Source organism: Diadema antillarum, unplaced genomic scaffold (genome assembly GCF_040938485.1).
Source record: "Diadema antillarum isolate AM-2024a unplaced genomic scaffold, OU_Dant_1.0 seq00000172_RagTag, whole genome shotgun sequence".
Classification (NCBI taxonomy): Eukaryota; Metazoa; Echinodermata; class Echinoidea; order Diadematoida; family Diadematidae; genus Diadema; species Diadema antillarum.
Window position 1 is genome coordinate 693,060 of NW_027271241.1, and position 26,076 is coordinate 719,135.

Sequence of the window (26,076 nt, forward strand, 5' to 3'; positions counted from 1 at the left end):
GAACGACAGCAAACTGTAGTGGAGCGGGTAGTCATGCACGTGAGATTGTGTTCATTGTCTTCAGTTTCTTCAGTTTCATTTCCAATTTTTTCTCCTCGGAATGAACTGATAATTTATGTCCCTTGGTTTGCTTTGTCAATGTATATTACTGTACGGAAAAGGTAAAACACTCGGTCAGACCGTATAGCCTATGAATAGTGTACCTTCCGCCGAAGAAGGGATGAATTGACTACTAAGTGTCAAAAGTAAACCGAGTCAAACCCATGAAAAGGATCCATGATTTACGAGTCCCTTGAGCTGAAATTTCTTGGCTATTTTGGTACAGTGCATCAACTTAACATCGCTTTAACATAGGATTTTACGGATACTCTGTGAGCCATGACAAACACGCGATCTGCACGATAAATTTTTGAGTCACACACGACATTTTCTCGAGGCCATGTGAATATTCGAGGTGGGGCTAGAACATTTCTTGGAAGTGGAGTTAAAAAAAAAAGATAAATAGGTTGCAGAAAGGATGTCTCTGCTATGGAACCCAAATGAACAGTACGGTTGTCTATGAAAGGCTGTTACCCGTAGATCATGCCCTTTTTTGAGTGCATACAAGTTTGCAATCATAACCAGTTTTACCCAATTATATCCAGAGTCACGGATATACTGCATATTTGTTGTTGATTTACAAGAAGGTATCTACTATAAGCTCTCACCTTCGTAGTTCCGAATGTTGAGATTCACGTCGACCTGCGAATATCGGAGAATGGCGCCAAGGCAGCCAGCGCTGCCGTTCTTGCAGGCGTGGTGGGCAGCCGTCTGTCCGTTCCGATCCGCCTCGTTCGGGTTCGCCCCTGCCTCGACGAGGAGCCGAATGATGTCCGAGTTCTGCATGATGCACCCCAGATGGAGAGGAGTCTGAGGAACAGAGAGAAAAAGAGAGATACTTACATAGAATGCAGATAGACAGATAGAAAGACATAGGAAAGATACATTATGTAGATATAATGATAATAATAATAATGATAATAATAATAATAATAGAATAATAATAATAATAATAATGATAATAATAATAATACTTATGATAAGGTGTTCTTTATCCAGGGTAACCTCTTCAGTGTTGCCACTGCTCTACTAGAGGGCCTTGCCATTATTATTACCCAAGCGTTGCCAGGTACCTATTTATACACCTGGGTTGAGAGGGACATGGAAGGTTAAAACATCTTGTCCAAGGACGCAAGGGTCCTCCCGATTAGGAGTTGGTAGTCCTATAGTGCACTATACCACAGTGCCCCCAACAGATATTGATGGATATACATATTTAGGTAGATAGATAGATATAGGTTGAGATAGACAGATGGTAATAGATATATAAATATAATAGATAGAGACATATAGACAGGTAAATAGAAGGACGGTGTATTCAATATTCCCCTTTGGGCAGTTCCTTAAAATAGTAAACCTCAATGTCAAAATTTCGAAATCGTCAAATCACTACAAGTAAGATACCATATCAATCGTCATAGATTATATTTTTATGGACTTTTGATGATTTCAATTTGTTATGTGTATTTTAAGAATTATGGGTATTGAAGTCAGAGGCTAATTTTCCTCTCATTTTTTGTAAAAAAAATAACCAAATATACTTTTGATTTATTTCTTGAAGAATTCAAAACTACACAACTCTTATATCTTGCCAATAAGGTTGAAAGGTACACTTTTCAATTATTAATCAAAGAAAACCCACAGTCTTTTTGTTTTTTAGTAACAGTTTTCCCAGGTTCGACCACTTTGCTGATGTACGTCCGACACCGCAAACATACATTTTTTAAAATTCACATTAATCTGAAGCGAGATAAAACATATCACTTAGGATGCAAAGTAAGTTTGTCATAGGCAATGTAACCAACATCAAAGGTCACTTGTATGCTTTGTCAAAACTGAGATATCATGGTGTTGGACGTACACTTTGAATGTACGTCCGACACTGTGTACGTCCGACACGATATTGTCACTCCAGTAACTCCTACAATTTCAATTTTATCAGACATGGCACAGCTAAGTTTACACCTTTCTTCATTATAGAGTATTCTGCAAATGAATTCATTATCAAATCAAAGCAAATAATCACACTAAACATATTTTATGAGGAATTTTTGAACATTCAAGTTATAAAAGAGATTTGGAGCATGCAATTCAATACAGTTACAGCATGCCTGGCAACAAGGGTCTGTGTCGCTGAAAATAGATCAAGCTGAACTAGGTACTTTGATTTTTTAAATTATACTATAGTACCCCAATTAAGGGTACCAGTATTCAACAGAAAGCAGAATTCAGCGTGTGATTTGCAGAAAAGCTTGAATTGCTGAAGTTTTTTTTTTTCTGTATAAACAGTCTTTCAAATTATTTACACAAAAATTTTAACAGCATGGCTAGCCCCTAAAATCAGGGAGGTGAGAGAAAATTTTAGTCTCACTTCCCTGCTTGAATCCAGCATTTTGTATTTGAAAGTTACCGGTATTGATTGCATTGCTCTGTTCTTTAAAGGACAAGTTCACCTCCATGCATGGGCATTTAATAGTGAAAGTTTGAGGAAAATCGGACAATCCGTTCAAAATGTATGGATTTTTGAAGTTTCTATGCAGTCACTGCTGGATGAGAAGACTACTTTGGTTATGGTGTCACATGCATAGAAGGATATAAAGAAAATACAAAGAGAATTCACAAAATTAAATTTTTTTATCAGTACACATTCTCTTAACCCGTCACTGATGAATGTTAAGGGGAAGGTATAGTTTTGATTGACATTGGGGATTCAGATTTAAACTTTTTGTAAGATAATTAGCAACCACTTTCAGTGTATGAGTATATTAAAGAGCATATAATTCTAAGAGAAATTCAAAGTTTTTTGATGAAAATTGGTTGTTTGAATTGGCTTGGATATCAAAAACCAAGAAAAGCAAATTAGTCCTGATAAAAGGTGGGTCCCACCTTTTACTATCGAAAAGACATTTTTGTTTTGGGATATCTCTGCCATTTCAAAGCCAATTTCCATCAAATAAACTTAAATTCTTCGTAGAATTGAATGTTATTTAATATTTCATAAAAGGTTTCTCATTATAAAATCTCACAAAAAAGTCGGAAACCTGAACCTCATCACAATGAAAACTACCGGTAAGTGTATACCATCCCTTCAAGTGTAATATTATTCCCTCTTCCTTCTCAGAGAGACAAGTCAAGCGCTCTTTTTTATTATGCAAGAAAGGTGAAAACATGTTCAATTTTCTTCATATTTTCATGTGTAACACATAAGCTGTTGTAGTCTTCCCATCCAGCAATAGCAGCACTGAAACTTCAAAAATTTCGAACTTTTCAATAGATATGGTTGCAATTCAAATAAACTGAGTTTTATCAATCACTGGAATGATAGGAAAGTGTTTGTTAATCTCTCCTATGTAAGCTAGGCAGCTACAATTTGTATTTCTACTAAAGCGGCGACATTACATTGATCACGCAGTGTCTCTCAAAATACATTGGAGAGTATGCATGTACTTACATTGCAACTTGTTGAATTTACATTTTATAGCATCCAGTATATAATATAAAACATTTTCTGAAGCATGAATAAGTAGAATTTATATGTTCATGGAGTTTATGATTTAGGGTCTTTACAAGGGCTGTACAATATATAGTACATTATGTACATGTACATGTACATAGTAGGCCTATTAAAGGGATCGTACAGTTCTGGTTGAGACCTAATTTCCGGTTTCTACCATTTTCAGGTGGGATAATGAGAAATCTCATATAAAATATAAAAGAGCATGCAATTTTATGAGGAATTCAATGTTTATTTGTTGAAAATTGGTTTTGAAATGGCTGAGATATCAAAAAAGAGCGATTCCAATAAAGTGTGGGACCCACACTTTGTAACGATCGCTTTGTTTTTCTTTGTTTTTGAATGTTTCAGTTATTCCAAACCCGATTTTCATCAAATAAACTTTGAATTCCTCTTAAAATGGTATGCTCCGTACTATATCATAAGTGTTTTCTTGGTATCTTGCAAAAATTTAAAAGCTCAATTTTCATCTCAACCAAAACTGTACTATCCCTTTAAGTTCAGTTACATTGATCACAAATAACTTAGTTTTATTGTTGTATTTTGGCATTTAACACACAAAGTCCACAAGTTTTATTTGGAATGCTGAGCTGTGATTTTTTTTTTCAAAGATTTTGAGTTTGGCTTGACATCACATTAGACTGTTCTCTTGTTCTATTATGTTTTGACCATTGTTAATCTTTGATAATTCAAAGAAATTTTCAAAATTGTGGATTTTCAAACTTTTTTTGGGTAATTTACATCAATGTGCATTTGGAAAAAGAAGTAAGAATAAAAAAATAAAAGAGTTCATCATTGCTTTTGAATTAATTCAATTTGTTATGAGTACAAATGCTTTTGATACAAGGAAAATTTGACCATTTTTTCTTCAAAATACGAAATTACAATTTGGTGTTGGACGTACGTTTCTGATTTTCTCAATTTTGTGCACTGGTTGAAATGAAGAAAGTAAATTCGAGTGAATGTTCAATATATATGTCTGCATGGAGTATTACCTTATGTGTCTGAAATATGAATCATTACTTGAATATTCTTTGTACTTTTGAAAATACGAAGTGCCGAAGCGGTGTCGGACGTACTCTCTGAAAATTTCACACGAGTACGTCCAACACCGTAAAATGTACGTCCGACACCGACATACTTCGATGATTTACACAACTTTCGGAACAGATTTATATATAATGCTGGTATATGTTATAAAGCTCAATCCTTCATACAATCAAAACTAGTATCAGTTTTACTGTAAGCCCTCACACATTACAGACTTTTGAACATGAATCTTCAATGTTGAAAAAGTCATTTCGTGCGCGTACGTCCGACACCATGGTATTTTTAACACATAACTCCATAATGAAACGAGGTACCACCATAATAATAAGTGAGTTTATAGTACTACCACCTTTACACATCTTGCACACTTAGAAACATAGATGCCCCCTTTGGCAATAAAAATCCAGGCCTTCAAAGTGTCCGAAATGTACGTCCGACTTTACGGAACTGCCCCTTTAATAGCTCTCATCTACATGTAGCTATATCCATCGTCACTTAATTCGTGGTCACGTTCAATCACGAAACCAACAAACGTTGTCGATCACCAAAGGCCAAAAAGGTCAGCGTTTCTCCCAAATCGACGTTTCTACTTCAGTCACCGTTTCCGTGAAGATAATGCCATCGGTTATCTACACCCATGTACTCAATCATTTCGTTTTAATGAGTCTGTATATGGCTTCGGGAATGTTGGCACTGTCTGCTTTATATCAGCTATATAGTTTAAATACATTATAGTAGGCTTGCTTGTACGGTTGCTATAGGATGGTTTTGCTTAGTACAGTTTAGTGCAGTTAAGATTGGCTTAGTAAAGGTTAAGTTGAAAGCATACAACTCAGGGTACATTAATATTTGTGTGGTTTAGTTTAATTTATTGTTAGTTCAGTTTGACCTAATAAGTGTTCTCCATTTTAGTTCATTTTAGTCATATCAACAGTAATTCAAGTAGAGTTTAGGCAACTAAGGTAGTTTAGATAATGTATACCTTAGTTTAGCCTTATAATCTGTAACATTGGTCCGGCTTAAATTAGAGAAGTTAGCGATAATCTAGCTCGTCTGCGCATGCGTTGTAACACACCTTGCTCAACAACGAAAGTTCGCATGGATCTGTAATAAGGAGTATACATATTCTGATTGTGCCAAAGTGTGCCTTGGACACATTATAGAATCTGGTTTACTGCAAGGTTATGTTTTTCCCCTGCAAAACGCAACAATCGCGTTTCCGCCTCCCAGTTTCCTTGCACTGACATTCGCATCAACACTCGGTGTAAGCTATAGGCTCTGTAGGTATTGACAGAAAAGTCGCCTTATTGTCGATCATATGCCACACCAAAAATCAGGTGACATCCCCACATAGTACTAAAACAGGAGTCAATCATTGAGCACGTACTCAATGTTGGTTTAAGCAAGGAGGTACGAGGGGATTATATTAAGTTCTAATTTGCATTCCTTGCACTCAGCCGTGAGGGAGTGTGCGTGTGGAGACGTCCCAGATTGAAGAACGGTCTCGAAATAGCATGGCATTTGTGGTTGCACATCACAAGTGTTAAGCCTTCTGCCACTATTTACTACCATTAAACAATTGAATTTAAAAAAAAAAAGTTCGACATCCACACGATGTACTGCAAATATTACCCACGTGACATGTTCACATGCACAACCCTTCTACTTGAAATAGGCGTTTAGTGAAAGACAAACACAAGCCCAAATGGGCACATACACCCATACACACATAAAGGCCGTATTCATGAGGGAGACGATACATTGATTTGGATAAATGCGTTTACGTTTGTGAGTGACATAATGACGTACTCTGTTCCTAAAAAAAGAATGTATGTCATCATCGTCAATACGAATACCATTACTATATTGATATTATTTTATTATAGCGTCATTTCTTCATTTGCCGCTGCAGGTGCGATCAGGAATTATCCTTCCCAGCTGAGCAGACCAGCCCGTAGTTTTCTGCAAGTCACCCTTACATGGTAAAAAGTAACTCTTTATTTGTATGATGGCCAATATGAATTTGCCAGACGATTGTAATCAAATTGGCACGATTCCTACGATGAGCATGCCACTAATATTGTAACTGTTAAAGATTTTTTTTTCCCACTCCGGTCCCTCCACCCATCCCCTTACATCCTCCCCCTCTTCCCAAACATGTTCCCTCCCCCTCATCCCTTCTCTTTTCCACACCTCTCCCTCCTCGCACCCCTCTCCTTCCACTCGTGACCCCCTCCCTCTTCCCTAGCATTTCCCATCTTACTGGTCCTCTCACCTCCCTCCTCCCTACACGCTTCCCACCCATTTCGTCTCCCATCTACTTATACCCCCCCCCCCATCTATCTATCTATCTATACCTCCCCCCCCCCCCCCACCCCCGAACAGATCTACATCTAAGACCCGCGTCATGTGAAAGATCACGGCTTCAATCATAAAGGGATGGTATAGTATTGGTGGAGATGAGATTTGGGCTTTTAACTTTTTGCGAGATACCAAGAAACCACTTATGAAATAGTACAGAGCATACCATTCTAAGAGGCACTCAAAGTTTATTCGATGAAAATCGTTTTTCTCGGTTTTGGAATGGCTGAGACGTCCAAAAACAAAGTAAAATAGAGCAATCGTATATATAATCCCCTTTTATTCGGATTGCTCTGTTTTGGATATCTCAGCAATTTCAAAACCAATTTTCAGCAAATAAACGTTGGATTCCTCTTGGAATTACATGCTCTTTCATATTTATTAAGAGGTTTCTCATTATCTCACCCATAAATGTTAGAAACCTGAAGTTAGGTCTCAACCAAAACTATACGATCCCTTTAACCTCTGACATTATACTCAGTAGCTATTATAATCACAATCAGTGAACCCTGAAATTTGTTACAAGGCCACCAAAGTCAGTTGAGCAATATTAAAAGAAGCAATGTCTGATTTGATCCGTTGTTCACGTCATGCTTAAAATATTCTCCATCGCTCTCCCCTCTTACGCTTTTCCTTCCTTCCTTCCTCTATACCTTCCATTTGTTTTCCTTTTGTTGCATTATCTCTGACACATTATCACGAGAATATTACACATACGGAAACAAAAGAAAAACAACAGGAAAATAATATCTGGGGAATAAACCCAGATCATAATCATAGCGCGTTGTGCCTGTGAAACCATGAAAGTTAGTGATAGCGATGGAAAAAGCTTATGTGCAAAAAGAGTAACACGTGTTTAAAATGACTACAGGTAAATTACATCATAGAAAAGTTCCCAAAGTATACATGTCCCTTCTCCAATCAATAGTTGTGTGTGTGTGTGTGTGTGTGTGTGTGTGTGTGTGTGTGATATTACACACAGAGTGCAGAAGCTTTTGACTTAGAAAAAGAACATAATGCCTCCTGCGACACTTCCTGGCTGAGGCATAAAAATGAAATATGATGCGATGCTTTAAGAAAAAAAAAGTACATAAAATTTACAATGTGACTAATACACAAAAACCCACAATTATGGACAGATAGTACAAACACACATTAAATACCAGGCAGTGTGAGCTATAAATACACGACTGTGTATATATACCACATCAATAAGCAAAAGCGAAGAAGTTAATCATGTCACGTATACTCGCAGATCCGGTTATAGTAGACGTTTATCTTCGTATTAAGGGTAGAATTGAACCATAAATGGAGAGAAATAACGTCAGCGCGACGTAGACTATATTCTTACCTGCTGCATGTAATTGAATATATCCACGGACTTTCCTGCTAGTCTGACGAGCTCAATCAACCTCCGTATCAGACCCATATCAGGTTGGTCCTGAACGATGGCAATATGTAGTGCCCTGCAAGCAAAAAACATAACACAACAACAATAGGAGATGATAACGCTGGGATACGAAACAATGGACATATCAATATTAGATTAATATATCATCATCAATCAAGAGCAAAGTGCGGGATTACCAAAATGATGTCACTTTATAGGACCGTTTCTTGTTCGGAAGGAAAGGAGCTATAAATAGTATAATGAATAAGGGGCCATTATGAATATTGACATATCAGTGGAAAGTTCCTTGACATTGTCGCATTTACGCAATCGAGGGTGGGTGTTTGATTAACCAGGGAGGTGGAAACACCTCCCTGGATTAATAACGTTATTTGGATTACGTGAGAAATGCTATGCTCTCCTAATATACATTCACAGATAGGCATAATCCTACACTTTCTTTTGTCTTGTATGCCAAATCACATTATTGTTAACATTTGTCAATTCTATACGTATATAAAGGTATTAAAGTATTTCACTTTTTACTTTTCCTTTGTTGTAATAAGGTGCCTATAAAACGTACAATGCATGAATCAAAGCAGACGCCTGAACAAAAGTGCCATATTGCAACTTAAACCAAGTGTTAGCAGTTATAGCTTTCTTTTCACCAAAGTCCATTGCTCTTCGGACCAAAACGCCATGGGAATAATGGAAACAGGAAATACGACTGCAGCAAACAAACAAATTACTAACGTAAGTCAGTACTGAGTGTAATAATAAATGTGCTGTAAAGTCCCAAATTTGGAAATGCATTATAGAATTGATTTTGCTCGGTGATCGTTTCATGGGTTTCATTTATGGACCTTAAAAGCAATCGTAACAAGAGTGCGATAAAATTTCAAGTCCAACGACTACAATTCCACACCTCTGACATGTGACCTTTGAAATACCCCATTAAAGGAAAACGGACCCACGGTTCAAGGGGGCGCTCTTGAATGTAGTGAAAATCGCCTCCATCTTTGTTACGAAGATCGTAAAGCTAGCCAACTGTTGATCATAATGTAGAGCCTCACGGACGCGTAAGTTTCCGCGGCTATAGCCAGCAAGCAAGCTGTTTCCTTTGAAGAATCAGTACATTTACTATGCTGAACCAGCTAGAGTTAACAACGGCCAAATCAAGAAACGAACGCAAAGTGATATTTTTCAACCATTTTTGTTATGTCCCACAAGTCGGTTTTATTCGGACGTTCGGAAAATGGATGCTTAAGCGTAGGTCCAGGTATAACAGCGCCCTCTGAATCACGAGTCTGTTTCCCGTTAACAGCAGGGTTTCCCAGTAGCATGCTCGATTAATTTCTTCCAAATCTTCTGATTATGGCACATCATGTCAGCGTGTATTTGCGAAAATTCTCATCTTTTGATATACTCGGTATACAATCATTATTTACTCCAGAAGACTACATTGTTTTAAAATACTACAGGCATCGCAAGCTCCACAGTAGGACTCCATGGCAAGGACAGTGTTAATGACTCTGAAGCCTCCGATTATAGTATGGCACATGAGTGCCACACGACATACATTTAGAATTGAAATCCTGTAAGACAAAAAACCACAGTCGCCGTGTCATTAATGTCAACACAAATAGAAATATATCTTCTGATAACTTTATCTACTTTAGAAAGATTACAATAAACACTCCTTCTTAGGACTACATAATGGTGAAACCACTAAAGTTCTCTGGAATCTCCTCTAGGCAAACGTAAAAATGACAATACATAATGATAACAATAATAATGACTAGTATAGAGTAGTAAATATTTCGTGAAGATAGGACGTACAACTAGACGCAGAACACAACATGATTTTAAAAGAGTAAAGTTACTCACAATCACAGTGTATAAAACTTAAGGATAATGGCGTCATTAAGTAAAACGTTTCCTATTGATATGCACACGAATCTCCGCTCTTGCACATATTCTATATGGGTCTGAAAACCAAGAATATTATCATTGTTAGCATATAACATAATGTGCACCCTGAACATGGACGGAGGTACAGTTACTATTTGGACTTGTCGCATAAATTCATCGTCTCCCCTTGTGCAAACCAACGTCAGGGGCCCGTTGCATAAAAGTTACTTTTGTGGTAACTTTGCCATCCAATGGTAACTACCATGGCAACAATACTCAACAGCCAATCAAAATCAAGAATTCCATGGAAGTTACCATGGTAACTTTCATGCAACGGGCCCCTGAACTGTGTGGCATTCTATCCATACCGGCACACGTGACTACCATACAACATCACTGCTTTATTCATGTAAACACGTGGGACTGCATGTTAAATCAGAACTATCCCATCCTATGTCTGACTTTAAATGAATTAATTGTCGGTCATTATCTGTTCTATAATATAAAAGTGGTGTCAGGAAACTTTGATTCTGAAAGGAATTTTACTTCTAAGAACGAACTTTAACTCATGTTGATCTAAAAAAGAAGGAGACATAGAACAATGTCTCCTTTGCCCTCCATCTTTTCTCTCTCTCTCATTGGCAAATTTGCTACAAACACCACACCCCGCACACGTACTTCCTTTCAGACGCTTGGATTGCATTGTTACTATCGGGGGGGGGGGGGGGGGGGGCGGTCACGTGACTCAAATTCTGAAGTCGACCGCCAAGATTCGCGTCACGGAACAAAAGGTCGAAGTTCACGGTGCTGATTCAATTCTGGATTGTTATATCTTTTTTTGAGAAAATTGACGCGGTTACGTGCATTTTTCGTGCAGTGTAGCAGAATGTGGTCTCCTTCTCATGATTCCTCTTTCCCTCTCTCTCTCTCTCTCTCTCTCTCTCTCTCTCTCTCTCTCTCTTGTCTGCTGCTTACGGATTTCTGTTTGTTTTTGTACAACCACAAGCACCCAACTTCCTGTTATGTCGATGAATAGATTTGAAGAAACTTGGAAGCAAAACAGAAGAATATAATATGGAAGCATAATTATGTCTTCTGCTTTTAAGTCATTAAAGGGCATGTCGAGAATAAAAAGGGGCAATAAAATGCATGTTCGCACAAAAACACACACATAAATATAAATAGATAGATGGAGAGGGAGGATAATGATTATTGAGAAAATATATTATAAGTATACAATCATTCGCACTGAGCAAAACATAACCTTGTAAAAATTATTTTGAAAATTGCCATGATCCCTTTAAACCCTGCCTCTAACTTGTTTGAGAGTTTGACATGACGTATAGGGTATACCCTAGAAAGGAACAATGACCAGTTGACTATACCCATTGATACCAGAACACAATGACACATTAACAGGAATGCATGTATGCCTACATACACATTGAACAATGTGTTGAATTGTGTGCATTGTGATCAATGGGGCAAGTCGGATGACAAAAGCTGTAATGTGATGAACGAAAATAGGGGTTTCCCCGTCAGCACATTTCAGTGCACGGACAGCCGGAACTCATAGATACTTGAGTCCACGGCTGTTTGCATGTTACGCGCATGAAAGGTCAAAGGGCGCCCAACAGTAGTGTCGAGGAAAAAAAAAAACAAACATAAAAAAAAAAAGAATGGGGCCCATTCTATTACCACTGAGTGCATAAGTGATAGGAATGGGCGAAGAATGTATTGCGGACACGGTACTTTCCCCTACACAATTTTCGATATATTATCCATGATACATCATTGTAGGCTCCTAGGTGTCGTAGGAAGGAATTATTTCATATCATCGTTAATCGAGCTCGCTGAATGTAGTAATGTCTGGAACTGAAGTTGTATTCTATCTAGGATTCGCTCATTTCCTTGGTATTACTAATGGGCGGATTTCATGACGTTCATGAGAGATTGGCTGATCATCTCCCCTTTCTTTGTTCTGCTCTTCATATACAGTAAGTGGGCGGGTCAAAAAGGAATGACACGTGACCGTTTTACGATCTTAAAGCCCATACGGTAGTACCTCACAATGTGAGTATACATAGGGTATCCTTTTTTCCCTACTGTGATGGGCGATGTTCAGTGGAGTACGTCATTTGCAGTGCTAAAAAAAGGAATATGCTACTGTAATGTTAATGCGTGGGATTACGTAACGACTTTTCCAATACAGGGTTTAATCTCAGGAATACTCACAGAAAAAAAAAAAACGTAGAAAAAACAAGTATTCCAATAAACTAGTCATTACATTACTCGTCAAACGAAAACGCCCCCATCCCCACCCCCACACCGCTAGCAATCTTTGGCTATACACCGGAAGCAATGTCATGTGTGAATCTAATCTAAGAATTTAGGGAATCTTTGGAGACGATATAATTATACAAACTATATTTATTCATTGCTCAATGCTTACAAAACCCCAAAGTGATGAAACAAGAGAGGGCAAATGATTTTACATATCATGTGCTACTATAAAGAGCTATAGACAATTTCACATAATAATATTAAATTTCTGGAAATGACGGAGCCAGCATGGAGCGAGATACCCGCATCATTTAAGAACACCTAGAGAGAGGGAAGTAGTTTACCCCTGAATAAGGATATCCTCTTCATTGATTGGTCTATACAGCGTCACGTGACCATACAACGTTGTTACGACGCTGATGTTGCCGAAAACAAATATCTAAGGCCCCCTATAATTAATTGGCGTTGTGAATCCTTACGTGTCGCCGTCGGTGTCTTGTTCTGTAGCTCGCTGGCAGTCAATGGCGATCGACAGGCTGACAAACGGATTGACGGCGAACGATGCAGCCGCCTGGTATCCTGCGGGACGGGGGAAGATGAGAGAGAGAGGGAGAATCATGAAATACAGAAAATATCAAACTGATGCGCCAACTCCACTCACATCGAGTGTCTTATACACCCAAGTACCTCCCACGTGCATCTCTGTACATTAAACGCATATATACACTTCAAAGCAACATTACACACAAGCAAACACACACATACTCACACAAAGATAATTATACACTAACTTGCATAAATTCAATAATCATTTTATAGCTATTTTTTAACACATACCATGTTGAAATTAGAATAGGAATTTGTGTCCATGTAATGTAAGCATACATGTGCTTCTGTGTGTTCCTGGACTTGACGGGTATTTACACAATCATACCGACAGCGCATGCATGCATAGATACACATACACTGTAAACTGATAGTACAGTACATAGAAATGGAATTCCTATTTTTCCATCATGCGGGATTTTTCCCCCCAGAAAAGACGATGATGTAAGAGTGAAGAATAAGATGCGTTATCGAAACGTTTCAAAAATAACATTGCTTGCGCATCTCTAAGAATAAAATTATATACGACCAAGAACAATGGCGAGGAAATCATTGACATTTCCCTTTAATACGGGGCAATGATATGCTGTAAGCAAGCCAGATGACAAGACACGTGGCGATGCCGTAGACTAGACGATCATTAATCTCGGTGTATAATCTCGCGCAATATCTGCCACACAAATTCTGAAAAGGGAATTTCCCTTTTTAGCAGCCGAACCCTCGATACGCTGTGTTAGAGAGATGTGCTGACAAAGGCGCGAGCTTGCGGAAGGGAAATGCGAAGGCTGCTCTAACCACAGTGGTTATGTTTTCCTTTCTGAAAAACGGACTAACACGGCGTTAAAACCCCTCGAGATAATACATGCGTATACTACCACAAGCAAAGAAAATGCTCCTAATATATGCCACTTAGGCCTATTTGGCTCAAATGATGCATACATCGTTACCGATTTTCTGATGCATTTTTCATTTCCTTGCTTGCCTTTTTTTCTTCTTTTTTTCTTTTGTGTGTATGTGTGTGTGTGTGTGTGCGTGTGTGTGCTGACACGGCTAGATCATTGCCCATACTTAGCAACCTGCCTTGTATTCCATGAATGTCGTGGGAAGTATTATAGACTTTGTATTAAAGACCTTGCAAGGCGCTGTTTAAAAACAAACAAACAAACAAACAAACAAAAAACAAATCTCATTCTTTTCTTTCACGTGAACTCTTCCCTTGACCCATATTTTGTCTTTCTTTTCATATTCGCTATAAAAATCTTCCTTCTCGTCGTCCATTCCTCTTATCCTTTGTCATATTTTTCTTCTTCCTCCTTTTTCGTTTTTTTTTTCTTCTCTTATTAGTTAGTCTTCCTCGCCTCTTGTTTGTGATACTGTCTTCCCATTCCGTCTTCTTAATCCCCCATTCTTCCTTCTTCCTCCTCCCATTCCTGTCTCCTCCTTCTCATCTCATTCCCCCCCCCTACCTCGTCCTCCCTTCTTCGCCCCCCCCCCCCCCCACCACCCCTTTGCGGTTATTTGCTATATAACAAAGTGTCCATGCATGTTCTTTGTATACCTTCCCATGTAGAGATTGTGGAGTGTCACAGAACGACATCTATACATGTACATTGTATGCACCGTCTTTATCGAATATAATCTTTCTTAAATTCCATTTTACTTCGACTTGTGGTGGATGTGGCTTTTGAAAGACTAGAGGCTTCACGTGGAAATTATTTGTAGGTTCAATGAATAGCGTTGCCTTTTTATAGGCCTATTACAGTCCATGATTTATGGTGCAAATGACATCACCTGATGAGCTTAATGACACGTTATGCGACAGGTATACTTTCCATTTTATTCTGTCAAAGCATCATACGACTAATTTCAGTGTGGAAACTTCTAAAAACGCGTCATTTTGAAAGTAATACCATAGAAAACGGTAGCAGAAAACGGTGTTTATGGAACCATATCTCATCCTACCCAGGCCCGCTACACGAGTATTAGTCCATGGGCCAAGACCCGAAAAATGGGTTGTTGGTACCATTTGAGGTGGCACAACCTTTTTGGTGTCATTTTGTTTGTCGGGCATAGATATGCTTATCAAGCTATGATAGCATTTCCAAATGAGTAGCTTAGTCATAATAAATGCATTTTTAACCAATTTGGTCTCATATTTATATCCCTATACTTCTGAATCGAAACTAAACCGCTATACATAGAAGAGCACTGCCTTCTGTATGTCCACAGGTGTTCTATTGTAAATGCGGTGCGCTTAGTCTTTATTCAAGGCAGCGAAGGGAATATCCGAAGGGTTATGATGTCCACAGCTGTCACGCGGTGCGCTTAGTTCTTTATCTAGACCAATGTACCGTTATCATATCTAAAGTTCCTCACAAAAGGGATTATCTATACTGTTTTTATACTACCCTATCAACAAATACATCAGTTTTAAACAAAAATCACTCTGTTCATTTACAATATCATTCATTATAATGTATCGTAGTGTACCGGTACATTGTTTTTGCATTATCTTATATTGTTGGAGGGAAATAAAGCGACATTGGCGTGGTATCAGCGTTTTCACCGTAGCGTTTTCACCGGAAAATGATAAATGACTGAAAAAGACGGTAAAATTCACTAGGAATTGCTTTTGTTGTTGTTGTTGTTTTTAGATAAAAGGATATACACTGTATCATACGCTTTGGATATTCTCTTCGCCGTCTAGAATAAAGACTAAGCGCTGTGGACATCATAACCTTTGGATATTCCCTTCGCTGCCTTGAATAAAGACTAAGCGCACCGCGTTTACAACAGAACACCTGTGAACATACCATAGAGCTGCATTTTACAGCTCTATGGAACATACAGAAGACAGTGCTCTCCTTTATATGGCGGTTAGTTTCGATTCAGAAGTATAGGGATATAACAACGAGAACAAATTGGTTAAAAATTCATTTACTATGACTAAGCTACTCATTTGGAAATGCTATCATAGCTTGATAAGCATATCTATGCCCGACAAACAAAATGACACTAAAAAGGTTTTGCCACCTCAGATGGTACCAATATCTGGCCTGGCCCATGGACTATATAGCGAAACAGGGAGGTGGGGGGGGGGGGGGGAGGCAGATAAACAAAAGGGAACAAAGAAAGGGAGAGCAGGTGGTTGCAAGCACACAATCCCGTGGCTTGAGGCGCAAGAATTATTCCTTACCATTTCCGCATTCTTGCGCAGGCAAGCGAGGATTGTCTCCTCCCCCATTCCCACCTCCGAAACTAGGCTGAGGTCTGGCGTCTGCGAATGACAGTGAATGTAATATACTCTAGTTGTCATGGTAACCATTTAAACTTTCGCAGCTGATAGGCTGTTGTAAAATAACCAACAATTACCGCTATCACTGTGAGTTACAGTTGTTGTGAACTATACAATGTAGGCCTGCTCTAAAATCAGCAAACCTCTGAGCTAAAAAAATAAATAAATAGATAAATAAATAAAATAATAATAAATCCAAGACCAACTCGGCAAAGGGCAATGGATATCAATCTGTATCAAATCACATGACGACAATGATTCCCGCAAAAGATTCATGTACATCCTTGAAATTCTCATGAGGTAGAATAACACCTGTCCGGACTTCCCTCTTACAGGTACAAAAGTAAGAGCCAAAACACAACGTAGAAGGCAGCGCGAGAAGTGTCAGGTGTTTCGAGTCCGGTTTCCATGTGAATCAGCGTGCTTCCTTGAGTCTAAACGCAGGCACTTTAGCCAGACTACATACAATATAATCTGGCAGACGGAGACTCACCCCCCCCCCCCCCTCCCTAAGGGGGAAAAAAGATTAAAAAATAAATGAATGAATGAATTCCTAATGATTATGATAAAAATGAAAGTAATAATAATACATAAATAAATAAATAAATAGATGAATAGATAAATAAATACATATATATATAAATACATGCCAAACATACATACATACATACATACATAAATGATTAAGAACAGGCTGTACACTGTACGTACAAGACAAGTAGCCCCCATTTTAAAAGATGAAAATTGCATATGTTTTGAACACCTGTACATTGTATAGCGTAACGGAAGTACTCCCACTAAAACTCGAAGAAAGGCATTTCCCGTCCCTGGGTACGACAGATTTGCTGGAGATTCATCCTCATCCAACACAGCTGTAAAAGTATCTCAATCCAAATGTTGTAGGTTTGTCTTCCTATTTGATTCGCATTCTTACTTGATGGCTTTCATTTTTATGTCTTTAGGGGCCCTGTATTAGTGTCAATGATAGAAAAGAAGGGCGCAAAAGAGTCCAGCAAAATATACGATAAAAAGAAGAATTAAAGATTGAGATTCATTAAATCTATTGAAGCTAGGAAACGTGTTTGGAGCGCGTAGGTTGCGCGCCCTCTACGACGTAAAACGTTGTGCCACACAATAGGGCCTACAAGATTGCATGTGTAATGTGCCAGTTACTATAGTGTTTAGATCAATACATACATGTACAATGTACATTGTAGTACATGTATCTCATACCCATGGATCAGTTACAAATCTGAATTCAGTGTAAGATAATCGTGTTGGTTCAATTGATAAACAGGTGTTTTAACGACTTCAATGATACAAAATAAAACGAACAAGTATTGATGGTAATGATAATGACGATAATGATACAGAGTAGTAGTAGTAGTAGTAATAATAATAATAATAATAACAATAACAATAATAATAATAACAATAATAATAATAATAATAATAATGAGAAGAAGAAGAAGAAGAAGAGAGGGAAGAATGATAAAGAAGAGGCAAGAGGAAAATGGAGGAGATGGAAACGGAGAAAAGATGAATGATGGAAATAATGACAATACTCGATAGTCTGGCATTGATCTTGCAAAGGTTTTGTCGAACAGGCCGAACATGTTTCAATTTCTACATGCTGTCTTCTTTGTGAGAACATGGGACACGGGCCATTGTATCTCATTCTCATACTTTCTCATAAAGTGCACAAAAGAACAAAGGGTATTTCTTATTGTTTTTCGGCATGTCCCTGTTAAAAGCGCGGGCACACCTCATAGCAAGGTCAACTTTATAATGCTATAGCACAGCGACTTCGTATACATGGTGTGTATTTTGGCGTCGAGTGTCGATGAACTTTGGACCATGGTTACAGAGTAAACATTTCCTCGCGCCTCTTATCTCTGATTCATCTCTGTTCTGCGTGAGTGATTCTGTGTGCCTGGGATGAATGTGCCAGTTTGCATTACAAAGAACGCTTAAATTGCAATATAAAATAAAATATGAAGAAGAGAAGAGGACGAGGTATGATACAGTAGTTTATATAGTATAGTGAAGGAGTTGAAAACAATAACATGTCTCCCAAAATGATATTGGAGAGTTGACTTGGATGTGTTGTTTTTAATTGTTGTGGTTGTTGTTATTGTTCTAAAGAAAAACAGAGAGAAAAATGGGACCCTATTAAAACAATTATTTACCCCAGATAATACTGACATAATATCAGATCATGATTGATCTCATGGAAATCAAACATTGATACAATGTAATGTCTCCACGAGGGAGCTCATAATAAAAGTCTCCATGGGGAAACTGAATGTCTCCACGAGGTAGCTCATTATGACTTGGATACAAAATTGTAGACCTGTCGTGACATGAAGACAAAAGGGGACATTTCTTCCTGTATAACGAATGACATTCGATTTGACATAAGTTATAGGGCTATTTAGGGCTTGATGGAAGTTACATTATTACAGCATTGCGCTGTTGTATTTTGATACAAGCTTGAGAATTAATCTAATCGTATAAAGTTCACTGTCATACAATATGCAAGCGTGGATTCTTCACAGTGTAAAATGCTACACAGTCTCCCAATACACGTCTGGTGCTGTGTGCAATACCCAAAAGACAAAATGCAAGGTGGATTTGCATTGATTAACTGATCTAGAAGGCACAATCCGCTACAGCAAGTTGCATGCACCTCAATGTGATATGTACGTTTCATATCTGCATGTCCATAATTCTCGGAAATCTCTCCCACACAGTTTGACATTTGAAATACTTTTTCTCTCGACATTAAAGGGTGTGTGCAGTTCTGGTTGAGGTGAGGATTTAGCTTTTAACGTTTTGCGAAATATTCAGAAACCACTCTATGAGATGTCAACGAGCATGCAATTCTAAGAGATATCAAAAGTTTATTATGAAAATCGGTTCTGAAATGGATGAGATATCCAAAAACAAGGTGAAACAAAGAGATCCTAATAAAAGGCGTGGCCTGTCGCCTTTTCTTATTATCACTTTTTTGATATCTCAGCCATTTGAAAACCGATATTCATCAAATGAACGTTGAATCCTTCTTAAAATTGCATGCTCTTTCATATTTCATAACAGCTTTCTCATTATCTCAATTACATTGTAGGAATGTTCAAAACATGAATCCCCACCTCAACCAGTACTATACAGTCCCTTTAAGGACAATATGCGAAGTACATGATAATGTTTGCAGTATGTACATTGTATGATAGCATATTCATACGCATACACACATAACATACTGATAAAATATCACATAATTCATGTACATTGTACCTTATATTCATTCACAGTGAATCTTTGAAAGACTGTACTGACTTTTCCGATAACCTTACAATTATTCTTCATTCTATACTTTGAAAGCTCCATATTGGAATGAAAAAAAGAAAATAACCCCAGATAAGTTTATGAAAAAAAAGACCAAAATGACAACGAGCCGTGGAATGATCCATCTAAAAAATCGGCCTACGTCACGGCTGCCCTTCTCCGAGTTTTTCAAGATAATCATCACACAATCCAATTGCCCTATTAGACAAAATCATTATATCTAGTACCGGGTGGTCTACATCTTGAAATTTGAGCATGTTACAAGCTCTAAATGTGAGAATATTGCGAAAATTGTATATGTGGGCAAAGGGCACATCACGCAGTATTTCGTGACTTATTGCCGGTTGTGCTGCTTGTTCGATATTCTGTCTCATGTTTTGCCAACAAATTTTCCGAGTATAGTTAGATGTTTCTCAAGATTTGCACATGTTTTCACACACAATTTAGTTTGTGCATGTTGCTGGTTCTGGAGGATGCTGCATGCCATACCATGTTGCTGGCTTTTGGGGAAGGGGCGTGTCATGAGAATTCGAGCATGTTGCGCCCCCCTCGTGAACCACCCTTAAGAATCAATAAGAATCTCAATTCAAATTCAGACATGAATGCAAAATAATATTTTTTAACAATTCTCCGCTAATTTTGCAACATGAATCACTTGAAATAAATATCATTTTGGTCAACGTTCCGAGAAAATCTCAAACGAAAAGAGAGAAAAAAAGATAAGATAAATATTTCACACATAATATGAAAACATGTAAATTGAAGGTCACATATCATCACGATGAAATGGATTTATATTGAAGATTCGAAAGATCACATAAAATTTTTGAGGAAACGAAAGATGCTCAGAAAAAGAAAGTGATGATCTCATGATGATGAAATTTAAGATACAAAATAAAAGCCACATTCACTCTTGCTTAATATTCATAACTAAAAAAAAAAATGTGTATACTACGAAAATTAATGTTCACTTGTGAAAATTGATCACTCAAAAACGAAACTGAAAGTGCTTGGAAGTGCTTACCCACCGTATTGCACTAATTATGAATGCCGGCATTTTGTAAATTTATGCCCAAACACGACACTTGAATGCTGACATCTGAACTTGAACCTTGCAACAATTTATTTTGGTTATTTTCAATATACAATTTTTCACAGAAATATTGATGTTAATAAATTACTTTTTGCAATGGGAATTTCTAACACATACCTCTGTATATTTCGTTCGAGCTCCAAAGAAACAATGTATATTGTTTTGGGAATGCGATGTTACTCAAAGATTTATTCTCAAATATACAGGAAATCATAGTAATCAAACTCGGAATCAAACTGAATTAACTATAAGTATTTTTATTATATACTTTGGTTCTGTAGAAAACCTTAAGAGTTAAAATGTGTGCGTGTGTGTGTGTGTGTGTTTGTATGCACATTATTTTATATCTTCAGCCAGAAACAGAAAGAAATCTTTTTTTTTTCATCTTTTGCCGATTTTGTCATTTTTTAAAGCAAGCGAAAAAGAGTACCGTAGATGAATATATGTTAGAAAAACAAATAAAGGTTTTGTATGTAATATTAAATGGAATCGTATTCATATTATTTCGACTGTTTGCGGCTATATACCTGTCAAATATATATATATATATATATATATATATATATATATGTATATATATATATATATATATATATATATATATATATATAGATATATCACTTATTTGTACCAGGATGATGATAAGTGAATTAAATTTTTTTGTGGAAAAAAGAAATATTTATATAGGCCAATAATTTGCCAAGAAACGAATATGAAAGCATTAAACCAGAAATCGTTGGACCAAAGTCACGCCATTGCAACTCCATTGCACACCACACCACTCCACACGCAAATTTGAATGCACGTTAATTTACCGAAAATATATGGCAATTTGACGAAATTTGCTTGGAAAACTTATACGAACAACCACGATAACAGTGCTCAACACAAGGGTCTATCTCGTGTATATTATGCACAGCACATGCGCCCTGGACCGGGGATTCCCCATCCAAACATGCCGTATACCACCAGACACTGTGACTGATGGAAACTGAAAGAATGGGCATCATAATTATGTCCCATAAAACAGTCGCTTTAGTTAAGGCAGTATATCAGCTCGCATTACAACAAAATTATGTTCGAAGCCTCTCCTTGAATCGTACACGTGTACATACTTTTATCGTGGAATTCAAGAAGCAGAGTATTTTTAGGAAATCAACTATGAAGAAAAAGTAGTTTATTTTTATTTTCCTAGTCCTTGTTTTCGTTAATGAAATTGATCCATAAAACTATAAAAAGCGCATGTAATAGACTCAGTAGTGATAATATATTATCAGTATCAAGAATAGCGATATAGTAATTTACTACATGTAAATATCCAATTTTAACTGCGCTCGTGCGTAGGCCTTCTGTTAGGTAAAATTTGTTGAATATCATTTCATCAACACTTTGGCAATAATGTATAAAACGAATGGTAAAAAATGATTAGCAATGATCTATAATAAAACAGTGTATCTTTGTGGCACGCCTTTGAAGGAATTTTCACTGCCGTTCTTTTGGCTAACCTACATGTAACCAGGTATAAATATACAATGTATATCAACGAAAAAAGAAAAACGATATTGTGGAGGTAGACAAAAAAGAGAGAAAGAGAGAGAAAGGGAAATAAAGTCAGATGCTTGAGACGGGTAAGCGCAGCACATCAAAACACACTACACTTCATTATATGCTCCTTCATTCATCGATGATGATACAATGTAGTATATTTCGCCATCTACGTTCTTTCTTCGTAGACTACCGTTAGAGACATCCGGGTCATACCGGTATTTTATAGTCGTTTTCCTTTAACTAAACACATATGGATTTTCGATATTACTGGCAACTGTAACGCAATCATAATGCTTATCCGGACCACTCCCTTAGTATTTTTCCCACTTCCCACTAAATTATTTTTGCAAAGAATATAGGCCTACTAGTACTACAAGTGTAAAAGGCCAGAAAAACAATGTCAATGTCTTAGACGTGGCATCAGAAACTACAAGTTTCTATACCTGACGGCATTGACGGTTAAAGCTGACAGATTTAGGAGACAAAGTTTATGACAACTCTCATTTTGGGAAAAAAAAAACGAGAGTGAGAGAGATATTTGTAGCTCAGGGGGTCGAGAATCATCGAGATTTGTGCCAATGCAACATTACAACAGGGGAGAAGGGACTGGGGTCGAAGCACTTAATATTAACTAGCCTCAGTCCATAGCTTCCAATTCTAGGCATGAACACATTGCATTACTGCAGTCAAGAGTTTTCGCGCACGCGTGCTAGTCCGGGGAATTCCCACAGGCTCTGGGGTCGGGGGATTGCGCAAAGAAAATGGCGTATGTCGAAATAAGCAGTACAGAAGATACACACAAACTGGCGTAGAAGACAATAACATTGCACAGACAAAGGAACACACACACACGCACACACATATGCATATACTCACTCACTCACACATGTGCATGCACATCCCATATAATCTCTTACACAATCTTAATTTTGATTATTTCAAGGTCTTGTTTCAATGATTTTCCTATTTTTCTTGATAATTTCACGACACTCTCCTACAGGAACTGCTCCTCTCTCACTTCTGAAAAGAATCATCCCCATTTTTTCAGTAAGAAAGGTTGGGAGAACTATACAATAAATCACGAAATCTATCTCAAATTTGGCAAAAACATATAACCGATAAATCACCGAAACGTCATTGGCAACACTGCGAGACACATATTTATTTTCACAGGCAATCCGATTGTCGTGCGTTGTATAGCGTGTTCTCTGAAGTCATGCATGACATTCCGGTTTCCTGCGATAAATCTTCAAGCATTTATCATTTATTTTAAACTTGTTCTAAGGTGTGCATAACGCAGGGCGTAAGACACTACATGATTTTTACATTTCGCGATGATTTTTATTGTAGCCACCACAACATACCTTACCTACGAAGGAGTATTTTCTTCATGGTAAATAACTTGATCGCATCTACCTATACGTGTACCACGCATTTAACGATATGTGTTTTGTTAGTTTTTCATAAAGTTTACTACTCCTATTGGACACCATTAACTGCATGTCACTGCAAAGTGAGCACTTACTCGAGAGGCAGATAAGACGAGGGGGGGGGGGGGAGAGTTTGACGACTGTACAGATTTTTAGGAGCTGTTTAAATCCCCCAGAGTTGATCTTTGGTCTGTTTGTTCGGGCTACGCCGTTTCCTCATTGATAACAACGACGGAGCCACTATGAATGATGAATCGGGATATGATTTGTATTTTGCTGCTTCAATCACTATAAACATCGGGGTGCGGATCGTAGTGCAAGGTACCCGAGTGACGTCAGGCGAATCATAGATATGGACACAATCGGAAGTTATTTGATTGCTGACAATGTGACCTACGAGAGACGACCCCGTCACCTTGCACATTTCCTTCATTCCCAGTCCTTATCGGCTTTCCCCATCAAATAGCGGTGTATGAGCGGAAAGCAAACTTTGATAAGGCATTTAGATTGCATCGGCAGTGAAGGGAATCGGGGACTTTTCTCTGTGTGAAATGGGGACATAATGTGCCCTGCTCCGCATCTAGGCTGCTTGTACAATGGTACACAATACATTATAATTGTCTTCCAAAAGAAATAGACATAAATAATCGTGCCACAGCAATGGTGGAATAATCGTGAAGTCAACAACAACAAAGGATTACATATAACATAGGATATTATAATGATAATATAGGATATTTAGGATATTACTATGATAATAACAAGAACAAAGTTTGAGCAAATTATGAAAAGAGACGACTCACTTGGAACCGAAGTCTGCGCAGGTCCCGGTGTCTGCACAATCGGAGGAGCTCCAGATGATATCGAAGGTTCCGGCGCTGAAGTGGGTAAGGGTCCTGCTTGAACAGCCGTTGGAGCCACTCCTCTCACTACGGGTGCCAGGGGATAGAACTCCCTGGTAGGTGAGATGTAGCCTTGCCCTGCTGCTTGGTGCAATACCCTTTCGGGTGGTACCTCATGAAGGTTCTGCGGGTGAGGAAGAGTTGGCGGCTGTGGGTGCGTTACAGGAGGCTGACTTGGCTGGCTGGAAAGCGGAGGTGCGACCTGAGGAGGTGACGAGCGAGGAGGTCCAATTTTCAGCTGGGGCTTTGGCTGAGGCGACAGAGAAGGAGGAGCTACTGGAGGTGGATGCTGCGATGAGACCAGAACAGGGGGAGGGAAAGATGCCTTTGCCGGTTGCGAAAGGGTCTCCTGCGGAGATGTCGTTACAGCTGGTGGGCGTAATTTCAGTAGTGCCTCGGTCGCAGGAGTTGGGATGTGTGACTGCGCTGCCGCTCTGATGTGCGCAGCGTGAAGTTGAGCTATGGGTGGAACAACGGAGCGAGGCTTGGGGGCGAGGGCGAGGAGTTCATGTACTTGGGAGGTACCTGTTCCCCTGTGGGGCCCAGCAGGAGGACGTTGCTGGATCAGAGCATGTGGTAAAAGGGGTCCATGAACAGGGTAGGTAACTTGTGACGCGTGTGCCTGTCCGGAGTGCTGTGGGACACTCATGCTTCTTGCTGGCGTCACGTGGGTAGCAAGACGTTCAGAACCATGTTGAACCCCTGGCTGAGAAGCTATGGCAGTCGTTGTTTGATAACCTTTAGAGGTCTTCTTTGCATGTATCTTTGACGTTGGAGATATCTTGGAAACCATGGTTGTTGGCGGCTTTGCTTCCGACGGTGCGGCACGGATGTCTGCAACGGGCCCCACAGATTTCTTTGTGTTGGTGCCAGGACTGGGTAGTCTGACCTGTAAAAACGTACCAGCAACTGGGGGCTGTGCCGGTGCAACATGTTGTTTGTGCTTCTTCGCAGGCGAGGGGGCAGGTGAGTTCACTGTCTGCGATGGCACCGAAGTTAGCGTCGTCACACTCGTCGCAGGCATGGCAGTTCCTCGCAACAGGCTGGAGATTGTTCTATCGGAGTTTGCAGGAGAGGGCGTGCCACTGCCTCCCTCCCCGGTATGACCAGCCAGTAGTTGACGGTGGGTAGCGTGCGAGTCTGGCGACTGGCCCGCACGTTGTTTGGGAGATCCGGTAGACGTTGGACCAGGTGAAGACCGACTTGGTATGTCTATGTGTGGCGGTATCATCGCGTGCAGATGGTG

At 38.7% G+C, this 26,076-nt stretch overlaps 1 protein-coding gene across 1 annotated transcript in view; it reads right to left on the bottom strand.

Moving 5' to 3' along the window:
• LOC139728314 (uncharacterized) overlaps positions 1–25,721 on the bottom strand; it is a 36,960-nt gene extending 11,239 nt beyond the window's left edge. Inside the window, exons 1-4 of the mRNA XM_071639263.1 lie at positions 24,732–25,721; positions 13,088–13,187; positions 8,376–8,490; positions 708–909 (exon numbers count right to left, since the gene is read on the bottom strand). Coding sequence (XP_071495364.1) covers positions 708–909; positions 8,376–8,490; positions 13,088–13,187; positions 24,732–25,623 — 1,309 coding nt within the window. The 5' untranslated portion in view covers positions 25,624–25,721. The remainder of the gene's footprint in view (positions 1–707; positions 910–8,375; positions 8,491–13,087; positions 13,188–24,731) is intronic.
• Between the last annotated feature and the right edge of the window lie 355 nt (positions 25,722–26,076).